Below are 16,277 nucleotides of genomic sequence, written 5' to 3' on the forward strand. Positions count from 1 at the left end.
GTACTGACACACACAAACGGCTGCGCTGGGGCTTTAATTAACTGCCAAAAGCCTGTGTTTTATGTCCCTTTGGTTGACAACATTGGCAGAAAAATTTCAAAAGAATTAAGTCCCTTTGGAGACTCTCAGCATTTCCTGCTTCCTACACTAATACTTCAACTTTTTTGTTGTTTTAGAAGAAAACAGGAAGCATGATCACTGCGGGGGGGAAAAAAAAAATAACCATAATTTTTGGAATTCCCCTGTAGAATGTGTTTGCCAAGCCCCAATATGTATTTTGCTAAATCAGTTAAATTTTTGCACCAGACTTCGACAGAAGAAAACAAAGTGTATAAGCTGCAAAATTAACTAGATCATTTGAAATGGGGATTTGAGGATAAATCTGGTTCCAGGAGGTGCCGAGCTCCCCATCCCAAAGTCACGATCAGGCGAAGAGACAGAAGGGCTGGAAGGCTCAGGTCCAAATAGCTCTAACAGAAACTCAAAGATCAGCGAATCACCGTGGTTTGGAAGAGAGCTGAGCTCCCCTTTGAAGCAGATCTAAAAACTTAAGCTCAGCCTGCCGGTGGCTGCAGTTCAGGGCGGGGGCACGCCGCTGCTGGCACCCGCAGATGCTCTGGCTTTGAGGCATTTGCAGCGGTCACACGAAGAGCATCGCCTGCCCGCACGCGGGTACCAGGGATTGTTTTGAAGGAGAAAAAGACAAGGTTCCTACCCAGCGCAGTATTTCATGAGTTCTTTCTGTTTCCTCATGCCTAACATTCTGTACCCTGCCTGTCACTGGCACGCTTATGAAAAAATCAGTAATTTCAAAATCAGGCTTCAGGCTTTTTTCAATGAATTACAAAGATCCACTAGCATTTGATTTCTGGCTTAATAAAAGCAGTCAAGGAAAAAAAAAAATCAAACTATGGGAGAACTCCTAAGGACTTCACTTCTGCCAGAGCACAGCTGGAGCCAGACCACGTACAATCAGACCCAAAGCGGCAGAAACATCCTCAAGTCACGTTATTTCTGCATTGTAAAAACGAAGGGGTGACGATCTGGTGTCAGCTCGAGACGGTGAGTGTTTTACACCCACCATCTCCCCAAAACCACGCAACTCCCACACCCTCTCCGAGCCCAGACTCGTGGCACTATTTTTCCAGCAAGACCCAGCTGTCAGGTGGCAAACACACCAAAGCGAAACGCAACCTAGACCCTATCTCCCTGCCTGGTGGGAAAGGAGATTTTATGCTTTTGAGGAGAAAAAGAAAAACAGTTTCTGCCACTGTCCCACACCCTTAACTGCCTCCAATCTGGAAAGCTCAGCAGTTTTCCTTCCTCCCTCCCTCCCTCCGCCCCCCAGTAATGACTTCAGACAAGGCACTCGACTGAAGGAGGGGGTGAATCAGAGCTCCTGCGAGCGGCGGAACGTGGGAACAGTGGCACATTGACACCACCAGCGTGACATTTCTGCAGGACTCATTAGCAGGGGAACTTTATATAATACCTACCCGTGTCATAAGGGTTTGCTAATAATAAATCTACATTAATTTTTAAAGCACTTCACTGAATGAGCATTGTACCGGCTTTTAATCTTTTTAGAAGGAAAAAAAAAAAAAACATTTCGATTAAGAACTAAAATTATCCCCTGTTTCAAAGGTAAAAAGAACCAAACCACTCATTCCCCTTTTCCCTCCCCAGGTGGGGCGGGCTGCCAGCTGTATCACAAGGAGCAGTATGACCCCAGCACCGATGGGCATCCTCACCCTCGCTTGATTTTGCCGGACTGCAGCCATGGCAGCAGCGGTACCCACCTGCCAGGCACCCCTGATTTCAGCACCAAGCTAACGCAGGCGGCAAAGTCACTCGTCCTTGATGTGCTTTTCACTGACACAGGGAAGTTTAAGCTTCTATCCTGAATACAAATCCTCCTTCAAAGCCCTAACGACAGAGCCATCTCGGCACCAGCGTGCAATGATACACTTCTAGTGGAAATACAGCTTGTACCAGCGCAGAGATGCTCCAGCCAGCGCTCCTTCGATTCGATTCCCATGGTGGCATCGCTCCATTAACCCCTCGCTTGCAACGCAGTGCGTGGACTTTCCAACTGGAGTCACACAGTAACACTGAATATTCTTTCAACTTGGTATTATTCTTTCAGTTCATAACCCTCAGCATTCAGCACGTGGTATGGTAGAAGGGGATTTAAATCTCTATTCCTCACTACATTTTGGTTTCCCCCTACACAGACAGCCTCGCCCATACTGCTGCACAGCTCTGCCCTCGGTCTCATTAACACTCATCCGAGCATCGTCTCATGCGCTGAAAAAACTGCTCCTTATAGATATTTAAATCCTTATCAAGGACATCTATAAGTCTGGCCAAGAGCAGATGAATCAAGTATCTGACTGGGCTGGTTAAGGAGGGTCTCCAGGAACAGCTTTGCTCTGTTGATGGTTATTTTACCCACGTCACGCAGGTCACAACAGCTTGCGCCTCTGCTCACCGGAGACAGCTCCGCAGTCCTGCTGGGACCTCGCTGCTCTGCAGCGGGACAGTAACACAATGGAACGGAAAAGTATGGCATCCAAATAAAGTCCTGGGTATGGTCTTCTATTTGAACTTACCTAGAGAGGGAACGCTTAAGAGTTCAATTAAAAAAATAATTTTTCTAGTTTCATAACCCTAGGCAGGGTGGTCAATCCCTTCTGAATTGAATCAGCTTCTCCACCAAACCATCCTGCCAACCAACGTAATTTGCACAGAAGCTTCAGACTTTTAATAAGCAACACTGTTCTTGGAAGAAGAATGTAAAGAGATTTAAGTATAGCGAGAGATGCCCAAAGGAACGGCAAAGCAACCAAGGCAAGAGGTATGATTTTCATCTGCTATTTTAAAATATTTTTTAAATTAAAGATAATTCATCAGGTTAACGTAAATCTAATTTAGGAAAACACACACAGTCTGGTATGAAATTCAATATAAAAAGCTCTTAGCATCTTGTAAAAATGGATTGGCTCTATTAAAAGCTTACTAGAACTGAAATTGTAGGATGACAGTAACAAAAAAATGGAAGAGCTAAACATTCTTTTAGTTTGTGTTATTTTTGAAAAATGATACTTACAAGCCACTAAATTCTCTCTCAGACAATTCTTTTTTAGATGCAGAAGAAATCAGATTTTACACAATATATCCACAGACCAAGTTTGCATCAACAAAAGCATCCCAATATATTTGTAAAGAATTCAAAGCACCCTTTTTACAACCTAATATGCTTACTCTGCTTGTCCAAAATCAATTACAGAAGTATTTTTGTAAGATGATAGCATCATTTTTCACTCTCTTGAGAGTGTAATTCTAAACACATTACATGTGCTCATACAGAAAATTAACTCCTTACTGTGAAATAGAACTGCTCCGTCTCCTGCTGGTTGGCCCGCCTCTTGGCGATGCTGGGTTTGCTCATAAACGTTTCCGAGACGGTGGATTTAACAGACTCCATGGAGTTGCTGTACTGAAAGCAGTCAGAGACATCAAAGTCCTCTATCGTGACTATATCCTGGATCGTCTGGAGTGTAGCTTCCATAGTCTTCTTAACCTGTCCAGCCAGAATGAGAGCACTTAAACAATGCAGACAGCATGTCGCAAGGGAAACCAGAGGTAGGTACCCTGGAGCCTTTTACTACTAAAGAGATACTGCTGGTTTCACATCCTGTGCCACATAACCAAGGCGCAAGCTTTGATCATTACCAGCACAGTCCATGTAAACAAGGGGCTGGCAGCACACAGAACCTGCCAGGAGGAGGAAAAGAGTTGTAATCTTACAGGCTGGGATGAGGAGGAGATGGAAAGAAACTTCATCTCAAAGCAAAGCGTGCTGGAGCAAAGATCTTGTAATCACCTTCTGGAAATACATCTACTGGGCATCCAATGTGAGATACTAAAACAGGACTTTGCAGCACTGTAAATCATTACTGAAGGCCAGAATCAACTTTCTAGACATAAAGGAGTTGCAAATTTTGCTCAAGGAGGATTAAAAGTTCTTGAACACAGAGGTGCAGATGAGGTGTTTTGACCTGTTCCCACACAAATGCCACTGATCTACTCTTCTCATCTTAGATGGCCAATGAAGCAAAAATTAGCTCTTACCTTAGGTTATGCAAATTCATTGTCTTCACTTCAAGACATTAAATTCCTCTTTTTCTCTTAGCTATCCAAATTACATTTTTGCAACATTGCCAACCCTATCGACTTGAGGATGGGAAAAGAGACACACTTGCCACGCACCCAGCTTTCATGTAAGATGACACACTAACGTCCTGCTGGCCTCAGCTCCCTCGTTTTTGAATTTTACCATCAGTCTTCATAAAAAGAGGATCACAGCAACCAGATCCTTCCTTAATTAGTTCCCACTCCTCACTGGAAGTGGCAAGAGGGTTGTTGATTTTCAGTGGATTAGCTCACCTCTTCGTTTTCAATCTTAAGCGTAGACAGTCTGGACTGCAGCTGCTGGCACCGCTGCACCAACTCGCTCTGGACGGGCTGCTGGGCACAGAGCTGGGACTCCTGGAAGAGAAGAGCACTGCTTTTAGAGGGCTAGGGAAAAAAAAAAATATATAATCGAGAACATTGCATATATTTCATTCAATTATTATAAGTAAACATCCTCCACCTGAGTAACCACATCTTGATAAACCTACAGAGAGATTTTCATTGCCAAAATGACAGTCCTCTGCCTGCCTTCTCTCACAATGAAGATGCACAAAGCACCACTACAAACCCTTTGTGTTCTAAATTCACATCCTCAAATGCCTCAAAAAACAGCACTGAAGTCTCTTCTCTTGTTGCCCCATCAAATCTCTAACTTCAGAGTCTGTCTCAGGGAGATTAACGGTGGCTTGAACAAGAGGTTAAAACAGTGGTTCCCACCTACATTTAGCATTAGACCTAATGAAGCATTTTCATCTGCAGTAGCTTTGAGAATCAAAAAGTCAGAGGCAGTCGAATTCAGATATCCATGCCATGAGCCTCTGCTTCATCTTCAAACCATCCCCTTTCCCAAGGCTCCCCTCTACCTCCCAAAAACAGAGCCAGAGAGGTGGCACACGGCGGGTCCATCAAAGGCGAGGGAGGCAAAGAGGCAGAGCTGGAGGCAGGGGAGGAAGATAAACTGACCATGTCACCCATATGCGGCTGAAACTCGAACTTCATGGGCGGACAGAAGACATTGTTGTACATCTCCATCAGGCGCTGCTTATCACTGTTGGCGTCCAGGTTCTCCACAGCGTTCTCGATGGCGTCCAGACCCTCGTGCTTCGACTGCTCCAGGTTCAGCTCAGCCGACAAGAACGTCCTGAGAGCTCTGTTGAGGCTCGCGTGGTACCCCAGGTCACAGCACTGCTAGAAAAACACACACAACTCTAGGTGAGTAAGTGAAAAAATTCTGGAATGGAAATTAAAATGCTTTGGAAGCCAGACGTTACACAAACGGATAACAAGTCATGGGTATGGTATCGTGGGTACCAGAGCGATCCCACAGCTCTCACCAATTGCAGAGGCATCTTGACGAGCCCTAAACAGAACTCTCAACCTATAATCCCATAAAAATTCCAACACCATGTTAGAATTAGTCACCAACACAAATACAGCTTAAAGTATTGTAACAATTTTCAAAGTTCTCATTCATGCTGTTAAAAAGAAGTACCCTAGAAGTGGGTATGTTCAATAGTGTATTTCCTTAAATCCTAATGTCATTTTTAGGGGCACTGATTCCCACTGAGCACACTCCAAAATCCTTAAATAAAATTATTCAAAGAGGAAAACAGGGCACTAAAGCACTATCTGGAGAAACACGACACGGGATTTAGATGATCTGCAAAGGTTAATCTGCATCTAAACAATTCCACCCAAGACACACAAAAGTGCTTCATTCAGCGTAGTTCAGGAAGCAAGAGCATGACCTGTGCATCCCAGGCATAAAGAACAGAGTCATCCAAAAAGCAAGCAGCCATCGGCTGGGACGACTTCATTGCTGGGGTGAAACAGAAGAGCAAAAACTTTCAAGCAGAAAGTGGTCACGGTCAAGAATTTCCTGGCTAGTACCAACCCCAGGATGATGTCAGTGGAAGACAATCAAGCAGCTTCATCTCCACCGTGGCTGCGCAGCCAAGTCCTCATGTTTCAGAAGGGAGAAAGGCGCTTTTCATTAGCTGATCAGAAACAGCCTGGATTTTTCAGACATCTAATAAAGTGAGCAAGAAAGGAGCCCACCTTCTTGGAATTACAAGCGAGATTACATACGCCAGGAGGATATCCAACAAGAAAGAGAGAGACCATCTGCTTGATTGCTGTGCTGCTCTGTAAGCAAAATTCACACGAAATCTCCTCCTCACCCATCATTTGGGTCTCATCACTGTCATTGTGTGCAAACGCAAAAAAAAAAAAAAGGGGGGGGGGGGGGGGGGGGGGGGAGGGGGGAGGGGGGGGGGGGGGGTGGTGGGGAAGAAGAGAGCGTCTGCTGGACCGTTCCCTGCTTTCAGAGCATTTCTGTCACCAAGCGCTGCTGGATGCCTGGCTCCTGTGCCAAGAAGCTGTGGCAGGTGTGGAGTCTCGTGAAAAGAGCCGCAGTCGCTGGTTAGGCTGGAGGCAGAGAATTAAAGGACCTTACATTCAATCAGAAAGAACAAAAACCAGCCAAAAAAAAAAAAACCCCACAAAAGAGCTTGATTGAGAATTTGCACGTGTGGAGGCAGTCTTGGATCAACAGCCACGCGCAGCTCCTGCTCTCCTGCACGTGCACGGCAGTGCTGTCCCCCGCGGTGTGCCGGGGAAAGCCTGGCCCAGCTCAGGTGTACCAGGAGCTGCAGGATGGCTCACCCAGCCAGGGCGACCAGCCCGGCCTCCCCGTGCTCATCCTCCTCCTGCACATCCCGTCCGGAGGGAAAGCTCCAGGGGAGTTCACTGGTGGGACTGGAGAATCAAATGGGACTTGAGATTTGACACCCCACCTCGCTGAGCAGCAGGACTACGTTAAGACAGCAAAGTTTTTTTGTCTTTATGTCATTGAAGCCAGTGACAGAACATTTCTCAGCCCACTCCCCCACTTGAGCATCTTAGAAGTCCAGCGTCCTGTATAAATGTACCAGTCTCCCCATCCCTTTTCTGGGTTATATAAATGTTTGATGGACTCGTTCTCCAAGGAAATCAATTTTTTATCACAATATAATGATAACTCATTCAAATTCACTTCCCAACATGACAGCTGATTAACCCTTACATTCAGAAGGGAAAGCCTGAGATCCCAGAGTACACAGCAATAGAAAAAGTATTTTTCTATTTTTCCTATTCCTAGAAAATTTTTCCTATTCCTAGGAAAAAATTTGGTAGGACTGACACATACACACACATTTTTTATCTTTTTTTAAATTCTGTCCTAGTGACCCTTTCATAAATATGAGTTAATACAAACTTCCCCATTGCTGTAATATTTCATTAGCATCAAAGAGCTGCCTCAGTCCCCAAAGTCAGGAAATTCAAAACTACTGGGCTGTGTCAGGAACAATTTATTGCTCTTAACTCCCAATGAAGAATTAACTCACTGTTATCCTTCCATGCACACTGGAGGGGGAACACAATGTGCTGTATAAACATGACAAGTTCAGTGCTATTTGGTCTAACACAATCTACTTGTAAGTAACTTTGAAGATTGCTTTTATATTATATTTCAAAATTCAATATCATCAAGCAATTAGATCAAGGAAAAGAATTAAGACCTGGCTTAAAAAAAATAACATTTTTATTTAAGTCAGATGTTTCAGATAACCATCACTGGTAATAAATGTTAATTTTCGATCCTCCAGGATCAAAGGCATTAGTAAATCTATATTCCCTGCATCTTAACGACGAGATAACTGAATTCAATCTCCTGTGCTCCCAGGCAAGCCCCACATTTTTCCACGCCTCCTAAAAAACAGAGCAGATAATACTTGTCTTTTAAAGATTACGAGAGCTTGCAATGTAGTGTTAAATGGAAAGATTCAAGGAACACAAGGGGGTGAACGCGGGCATGGACTCACCCAGAGTCCCGATGGCTCCTCTCTGGGAACAGTGACAAACCCAGGCGCTGCAGAAGCTTGGCTTCGTGTCCGGCACCACTGCCCGCCCTGCCCCAGAGACGGCTGAGAGCATCTAGCCAGAGGAGTGCGTCCTCCAAAGCTGGATAGCCTGTATCTGTCAGTGTGCTACTTAAAAGATCTCGAGCCTGTGCTTAAGAATGGTTATGGATTTATGAAATCCAAATGGATTCTTCACTAAATACGGCTCACGAAAACTAAGAACAGCCTGGTGGCAGACACCTGAACCAAGAATGTGTGCAGTCCTTGGAGGAGGAATTATGGATAGGATTTAAAAAAAAAAAAAAACCCACAACCAAAAAGTTAAGACAATTGAATTTCCCTGATGTCAGCGAGATGAATCCCTATCTTATCCCTATTCACTGCAGCAATTTTGCAAAACATGACACTTTGAAATAACAGCATTTTTCAACGCCATTTGGCCCCGACAATCCTGACCTCCAAAGGACAGGTTTAAATAAATACCTAGCAGAAGTGCTCTTCATGGGATTTTATGATCAGCTGAATAAACATATTCTATATACAGTTAGGTATTACAATAGCTGACTAATTAATAGTGATCTGAGTGCTCTTTATTGCCTGTGTCTAGAGACACTTCTGTTCATTACTCCCTCCTCCTACCAAGGAAGTTCCCTTCAGGCTTTGCAGTCGAGTGTTTCTAACAGCGACGGCAGCGGCTGGCCTTGGCAAAGCAGAGTGAGATCGAGCAACAGCCAGTGACCCAGACACAGTGCGTTCGGTGCATCTGGTACTCCCGTTCTGCAGGCTGAAGCAGTTATATATTTGTGAAGAATCTCGGGATTCCTCACTGGCTTTTCTGAGTTTTCAGAGAGGAGGAATTTGGGGTTTTTTGTTGTGCAGAACTGATGCCTCCCTGAATCCTGGGGGCATCACTCAGCTGCAGGACAGAGGGCTGGCAGGCGGCTGGCGAACCAGCTCCCTCCACCTTCCGCCCCATCACCCAGGTTCTGCAGAGAGCATCCTAAAGGGAAGCGGGGACCGGTTGACAGCCAGCTCATTTCTTTGTTTCTTTGTGCAGACAGAGACTGCGGAGTGGCGAGCAGTGGAACCTCCATCGCTGCTGACACTCTTCTGACACCTTCCAGAACCAGACCAAAGGTGCTCTGCAGCCTCAAGGACAGAAGCAATGCATCAAGTTGCTGCAGGGCTGGTGGGTCGGGGTGTCAGAGAACGGAAGGTGTAAAAAGCAGAGAAGTTCATCCCTCTTGTGAAATACGCTAGAGAAAGCATTAACGTTGAAATATACGGAATTATTTAAAACAAGTTAAAAACAGCTTTAGAAAATGCTTCTCTCCTTGATTTCTTTTACCAATGGGTATACTGTTTCTACAGTTAAGATTCTTTTTTTAAATGTGCTTCTGAGTTACAATTTTGTGGGTTTGTTTAAAATAGTAAATAGAAAATGTCAAGCGACAGCGTGATACTGAAGCTGAGTTTCATTTTAACTAAGCAGCTCCTCCTTCTGCACGTTTCAACACCAGGTTCCTTGTGCAAGCTTCGATCTGTGCAACAAACTGAGTTAGCCACCTAAGAAAATCTCACTGAACAGCTTAATGACCAATTATCACGCCTGTTACTACCCTCCAAGCCACCCATCCAAGACCTCCACAGCTGCACAGAGGTTACCAGCTGTGCTGGTGGACGAGATGCTGAAGGAGGCACACGTGAGGGTTAACGGCAACGATACTCATCGCAGGCACCCGAGCAGCAGCACTTACATCAATGAGATCAGACAGGTCATGAATGTAATACTTGAACACAGACGCGTTGGTGGCTTCCAGAGCTAGCAGATACTCGTTTCTTGCCTTAATAGCCTTCAGTCTATTTTCTGTGTACTTCGCTTGGCGCTAAAAGAGAACCAAAACCAGAATATCTTTTAAAAGGAGGTGCAGTGGGAGCGGTAGCACTCTGAGTACCACCAGAGAACACTGGAAGCATCTTCCTCTGCTCACCCAGCTTCTGTTCATCTGGATTCTAGTTTTACCAAGACTCAAAGACTCAGAATTTAGACTAATTATTGAGCTGTTTTTAAGCACTACTATACTAGGCAGCTTTGCATTTCGAGTCTTCTCTTAAAACAGACTGTGGGCTGGGGAAGATTAAGGGAAGAAGGAAGGAACAAGGTGGGTTTATGAGGTTATGTCCGAGCTCCAGCACTACCAGAGCGGATGCTAGAAGCCCTTTCATAGTCTCACCTTGTTTCAGCTTTCTCCGCCATGCCTGTATAACCTGGGATAACACAAAATGCATATCTGATTGTCCTAAAAGAAACCTTGCCTTTCCTAAATCTGAATGTTTAAAACTTGGACAAAAACTGAAACTTGCACTTGAATCTCACAAAGGAGGGGACTCAGTAGCTCCTGTGCTGAATCACTCCACAGGTCCCCTCCTCAAGCCCCCTACACCAGCAGTAGCAACGCTATGCAAGTACCTTCTCCTTCATTTTCTCTATTTTTTTGACAGAGCTTCGTCGAACATGTTTTTCTTCAAACTTGACGTTGGAAGTTGAGTCAGGAGAGCGTGGCGTCTGCTTGTCCTCTTGTTTCACCGACTTCCCGATCTGCTTTTCTTCCTGCTTCTCTGCCTCTTTCAGTTTGCTCTGAGCGCTAATGCTGTCAGCGTTGTACATGTGGTAGGTTTTCATAACCTGCAGAAAATGATGCACAAGAGTCAGAGGGCACCACAGGTCAATTTGCTGGGGAAGAAAAGGGTTTACCTAACCAGCAAACCAGGCACACCGATGGTTTGCCTTGCTTTACCTGCATGACCAAGTCCTGGGGAGAACAGTAATACCTGTACCTGGAAAGCTCACAGCATAGGGAGGAGGAAAAAATCCTAAAAAAAAGCAGTCACATGCTGTGACACTTTTTTTTTTTTTTAAATTTGGCCAATACATTCCCCAAAACTGTAAGTTTCTTTAACATAACTATTGCATAATAGTTTATATTAAGCAAGATATTGCACTAACTAAGCAAAGGCATTTCATCAGTGACCAGCAAGTCAGATCTGGTTGCTAGTTGTGAGTTAGAAATATCTAAACCAGCAAAATACTCAGGAAAATTTCACATCTTAAAACAACATGGCAGAAGATGCACGAATGAAAGCGTGGCTCTCAAAATGGATCTGAAATCAAAGTGGATTATTTTGCAGCTGCTTCTTTGTTTAACTTTGGCATGTGCTTCTTGTACAACCCAATATAGGAGTCATAAAAACCAAAAAAAGACAGACTAAATCCAGCCTCCTTACTATTCAAAGAAAATTATATGCTAATGTTGGAAAAGGATGGCTTTTCATCAGCAGGTAAGGCTTCAGGAGGGATGCCTACCAGTCTTTCATCTGGATGAATCAGCCCTTTAAACATCCCAAGTCTCGGGGAACTGTATGAAAATCAAGAGTCTGAACACAACGGCTGCAAGAGCAACTCAGGTTCCATTTGTTTAAATCAAATCTGATGCATAAAAGTACTTCTGTTCACCTTATGTGATAAAAATATTAATAAGAGTGTGGTTCTTCTGCTCAGGGAGACCTGGACCCTCTACTATATGGACAGCTTTTATCATAGCACATTTCTTATAAGTAAGCATAGATACCTATCCCCCAAAGTCACAAAAAACCCCATTTGTTTCACAGGATATTAATGTCTGGCTTTGTGTTAAGAAAACAGAACCAAAAAAACCAAAGGACATAAGATATAAACTAGCTTTTTGATCCACAAATGCAACACAATTCAGTTCACATATCAAAGCAAACATCGTTATGATGTAATTTCGATAGGGGGCCAAAAAAATGCACAGTTGCATGAAGACACCCCAAGAGTGTCATTCCAGCATTAATAAAGACCCCACTTGCAAACAATTTGATTTATTTCAGATGAAAACCCACTTATCCCTATTTCACCTGAGTTTGAACCATGACACAACTTTACGTCGGTAGGATGCATGCTCTCTGGTTATGCAGCGATCAGCACAGGTTCTCAGATACAAAGAGATGTTGTATTTAAACATGAAAGAGAATGTGAACGCAGCCAGTATTAAAGAGAGACTTTCTGAATAATTTACACACACGCACTTTCAGCTCCTGCGTATGCTCAGACTATAAAGCAGGCATTTATAATAATAGATGCAAAGCAGTTTCTTTTCCTCTATCGCTGAAAGTGGAACTGGCAGAAAGCAAGAGAAGCAGAAAAAGCAATCCCGATTTGAATGATTTTCATCCTGCTGATGGTGCCAGGCTGGCAAACACGAGCTCTGCCCACCCCGCGTTCGGTGAGGGGGTCACTGCTGACCCCCCCGTGCTGCTGAGCCCAAGGGCTGACTGCACAGGACAATTCAGGGCAAAATCCTACAGGTTATAACCATCCACGTGTTCTGACTGTGTACGGAAAATAAAGACTTTGTCCATATCCATTTTGCTTGGAAATAGGGATTCTGCCAAGCCTTTGGGTACCCAGCAGAACGAGAGGTGGAAGTATTTCTGAAAGTACCAACAAAGGCAATCCCACCAGTGACTGAGTCTATCTTCTGACGTGATCAGCAGAAGCGGCTTTTTCAAAGGAAAATAAATTTTTCTGGTGAAGGAACAGTGTCAAATTTTACAGCAGAAGGAATGAATAAATAGATTTCAAGTTCCTAGCACTGACATTAAAAAAGTTAATACCTTACCAACTTCAGTGCCACGTGAACTTGAATCAGAAATAAATCTCAGTTCCTAAAAGTCTGTGTTCAGAGACAGATCTATATTCTTCCTCAGGATGCCATCCAAGTACATGACTCAAAAGTTGAATCAGCTTGTGCCCTCAAACAAAAAATAACGTCTAGAGTAGGCAGCGCTGGTGACAGGCACTGCTACATTGCAAAGCCACCTTCGTGCCCAAAGTAAATCCTCTGCTTTTCAGGAAGGTGAGCACAATGCAGTTTGCTCATTCCATTGCAGATCAAGGCTGTAGAAACTACAGCAACAGTCCATCGAACCACAGGGCAGCTTCAAAGTGCCTCCAGCTTCCACCGTCTGCTCGTTCTTGTCTCTCCCGCCGAGGAACACAAACCCTCTCTGCTCACAGAAATGACTCAGTAACGCTAACCCCTCTAACCCTGAAAAGGAGGAAAATAATGAATGGGATTCAACGTCTCACCTCTTCAACTGCCGTTTCAGCAGCAAGAACGCTTTCCCTAAAAACCCTTTTTCTGAATATCTGGCTTCGATGCTCTAACGAAGCAATTCTCTTCCACACATTTTGCTGCGGTTGGAAATTTCAGGGGCCCCTCCCTAACACCCTAGCATTGGTATTAATACCTAATTTCATCACAGGGTTGATAAGCCATGGCTGGAGAACCATCCCTGGATCATCTTTTGAGAGAACAAAGGAAAGAACATGTACCTCAGTGTAATGACCCGGTGTACCATCAAGGAAGGACAAAAGAAAAGACATTCTGAGCAACAAAACTGGGTGTAGGTTCTGCTTTTAAAAGAGAACAGCTGCAGAAAGCAAAACTTTAACGAAACAACAGGCTTTTCTATTCATCCATGGGAGAAGGAAAATTCCCAAGCAGCATATGAACTTTTATGAACGCCTTCCTTTCTCCTTCCCGAGGCAGTGCCTCTCCCTTGGTGTCTCTGACGGATATCCTGAGAAGCAAAGAGCAGATGGGAGACTATGGCTCTAAAGGGAGCTGTTCTGCTGAAAGAGTTGAGGAACAAATAAACACGGTGGGTCCCTCCGCTGAAGCTGTGTGCTGCCTTCTGTACGCTCAGACCACACAAAACCACAGCCTGAAGATTTTTAGTGTATTTGGAAATAATTTTAATATCTCTTACTCTTTTTTAGAACCAACACTGCAGCGAGCAGCAGGTGTGCATTAAGGTGAGGTCTCTGAGCCAACACTTACAGCGCTGAAGCAACACAATGATAGAGTGAAAAAGGGAGATTTATGGTGCTCTAGAGACTGGTGAGCACAAGCTGCCTCAAACTGCAAAGGCTGCAGACATGTATCGGTCCTGGTGCTCAGCCTCTGCTGTAACAGCAGGCTGGGAGAAGTCAAACGCTTCTTCCTGCTGCCTGAAAAGATGCCAAGAAGTCAAGTTCGATTTACCGTGTAGAGTTCATTCAAGACCTTCATCAAGTCTTCCTGGAGCTGCAATCCCACTTCCTTGCTCTGCAACAAAACAGAGAAATGAAAGTTAATTGGGGAAGATGCTAAAAAAGCAGAGGAAGTGAGCCTGCTCCACATCTCCAGACACTTCAGGCTCGATTAAGGACCACCATTTATGCTCGAAAATCCACTAGCTGCTCAGCCCAGAGCCACTTATGGTCAAACTGCACAAACAGTATCAATAATCTGCAATGTTATATACACACAGTCAGAAAAGCCTTACAGCACTGAGGCAGGGAAATTCCCAGGGAACACGGGAGTGCCAACGTTGACAAGCCTGGAAACAGAGACTTGCCCATCGTAGCGGGACCAAGCGAGGCTGTGAATACAGGACAGCTTGGTATGCACCAGAAGATGGAAGCTGAAGAAATGCAGGATAAGAAAGCCAACGGGAATGACCTTCCTTTACTGAACATCATACCACAACGCAGGCAACGCTTCCCTTTTCCCGATGTAAGGCACCTCCTGGACAAAGCCGGGCGCCGAGGCTGCGATGACAGCCAGCCGCCACCTCGTCACACCCTCCGCTCTCTGACCTTGCGCATCACCCGCAGCCCTTCGGCACTGACGGACCCCTGTCCTTATCCCTTGTCCCTCGACTACACACGCACCCCAGCCGCCGGTGCCACCCCATCATAACGATCCTGGGTTGCCCAGGTGGGGTCTGGCAGGCGGTACAGCTCACGAGATGGATCCAGGAGGGAAACCTCACGGCAGCACGTGCCGGCTCTCACTTGATTAGCCTCGTGCACGGATGATTAAATCTATTTCCCAGATTCACTATGGCAACAGTCACTCCTGGATACTTTTGGATACTGGAGTGGGAAAGGCTTGCTGGAGCGGTGTGTGTCGCAGAGAAGCCCGGAGGAGCAGGGAGATGTGCCTGACAGCAGGTCTTTCTGCCTGTTGGTACTGCAAGAGATGCTTTGATCCAACTGGAGTTTGTGCTGAACACTATACAGAGCCTGCAGTCTGAGCACAGTGCTAATGTCAATGCATTCACCTCTTAGTTTTGTATGATAAAGCCACTCAAGAGTTAAAAAAAAAAAAAATGCTTTCAGATGCACAATCTCTCCTTTGAGTCTCCATGAGATTTACCAAAAGTTTACATCTTCTTCCACAATAGCCTGCTACACCCTCTAGCCTCCTCTGGCAAATGTTCCTTCACTTCTGCATCGCATCTCCAGAGCTACGGAAAGAATCACCACATCAACGTAAAAAAAAAATAAATTATTCTGACAGGGCTTTATATGCATACATTCCCATTGCCATTCAAATTTTAAATCAATGTGGGATTTACTACAATGGACAAAGCAATTGGCTTTTATTTTTTTTAAACTACAAGGACCGCGATACAATTTAACCATCCCGACACAAATCACTGTCCTGGGGGACACTGGCAGTAGTGGGTTGCCCAACCCAAGGCTGTATGACTCAGGAACTTGTTTCCTTCACTAAAACAGCAGAATGAAGAAAAAAAAAAAAAAAGAAAAAAGCTGCAGATAGACATGACTAGCTGTCAAAACTGGCTGACACCCAAACTCGCCTGCAGCCATGTGTCAGATTTTAAAAATATAAATATATTTACTTCTTTAAACTCCCTGCTAGGTACCGAGCAGCCAGCGCTTCGACGTTGTGTGCAACTGGACTCAACTACTGCTGGCGCTCCAAACATTTGGTTTCAACTGAATACAGACACAGGAACAGCTAAGCTTCTGGTTTGCTAATAAAGACCCTGGAACGCCCAAAGATGCGCATCCATAATCACCTCTGTATGCAAAGCCCGCTTTGAAGAGGTGTCCGCATGCAAAGGAGGGCGCAGCGGCTTTCTGACTTGATGAGTTCAGTGGTGCTATTCATCTTCGCTTCATTAGAGACGGGATTTCATGCTGAAACTGTCACGGTTTGCATTCTGAACAGCTTCCATGAGAAAAGCTGAGAAAGTCAGAGACATCAGAAAGCGCGTGGAGCCCGCGTTTGCCGCGCAAAG

The 16,277-nt window shown here is 44.8% G+C and overlaps 1 protein-coding gene across 1 annotated transcript in view; it reads right to left on the minus strand.

The window, feature by feature from the left end:
* Nucleotides 1-3,385: 3,385 nt before the first annotated feature.
* Nucleotides 3,386-16,277, minus strand: part of LOC104472467 (SLIT-ROBO Rho GTPase-activating protein 2B) — a gene marked incomplete at its 3' end in the record, with an annotated part of 63,270 nt that continues 50,378 nt past the window's right edge. The window contains exons 4-9 of the mRNA XM_010088165.1: nucleotides 14,228-14,290; nucleotides 10,570-10,785; nucleotides 9,857-9,985; nucleotides 5,161-5,385; nucleotides 4,450-4,551; nucleotides 3,386-3,583 (exon numbers count right to left, since the gene is read on the minus strand). Coding sequence (XP_010086467.1) covers nucleotides 3,386-3,583; nucleotides 4,450-4,551; nucleotides 5,161-5,385; nucleotides 9,857-9,985; nucleotides 10,570-10,785; nucleotides 14,228-14,290 — 933 coding nt within the window. The remainder of the gene's footprint in view (nucleotides 3,584-4,449; nucleotides 4,552-5,160; nucleotides 5,386-9,856; nucleotides 9,986-10,569; nucleotides 10,786-14,227; nucleotides 14,291-16,277) is intronic.

This window comes from Pterocles gutturalis, unplaced genomic scaffold (genome assembly GCF_000699245.1).
Source record: "Pterocles gutturalis isolate BGI_N339 unplaced genomic scaffold, ASM69924v1 scaffold17856, whole genome shotgun sequence".
Lineage (NCBI taxonomy): Eukaryota > Metazoa > Chordata > Aves > Pterocliformes > Pteroclidae > Pterocles > Pterocles gutturalis.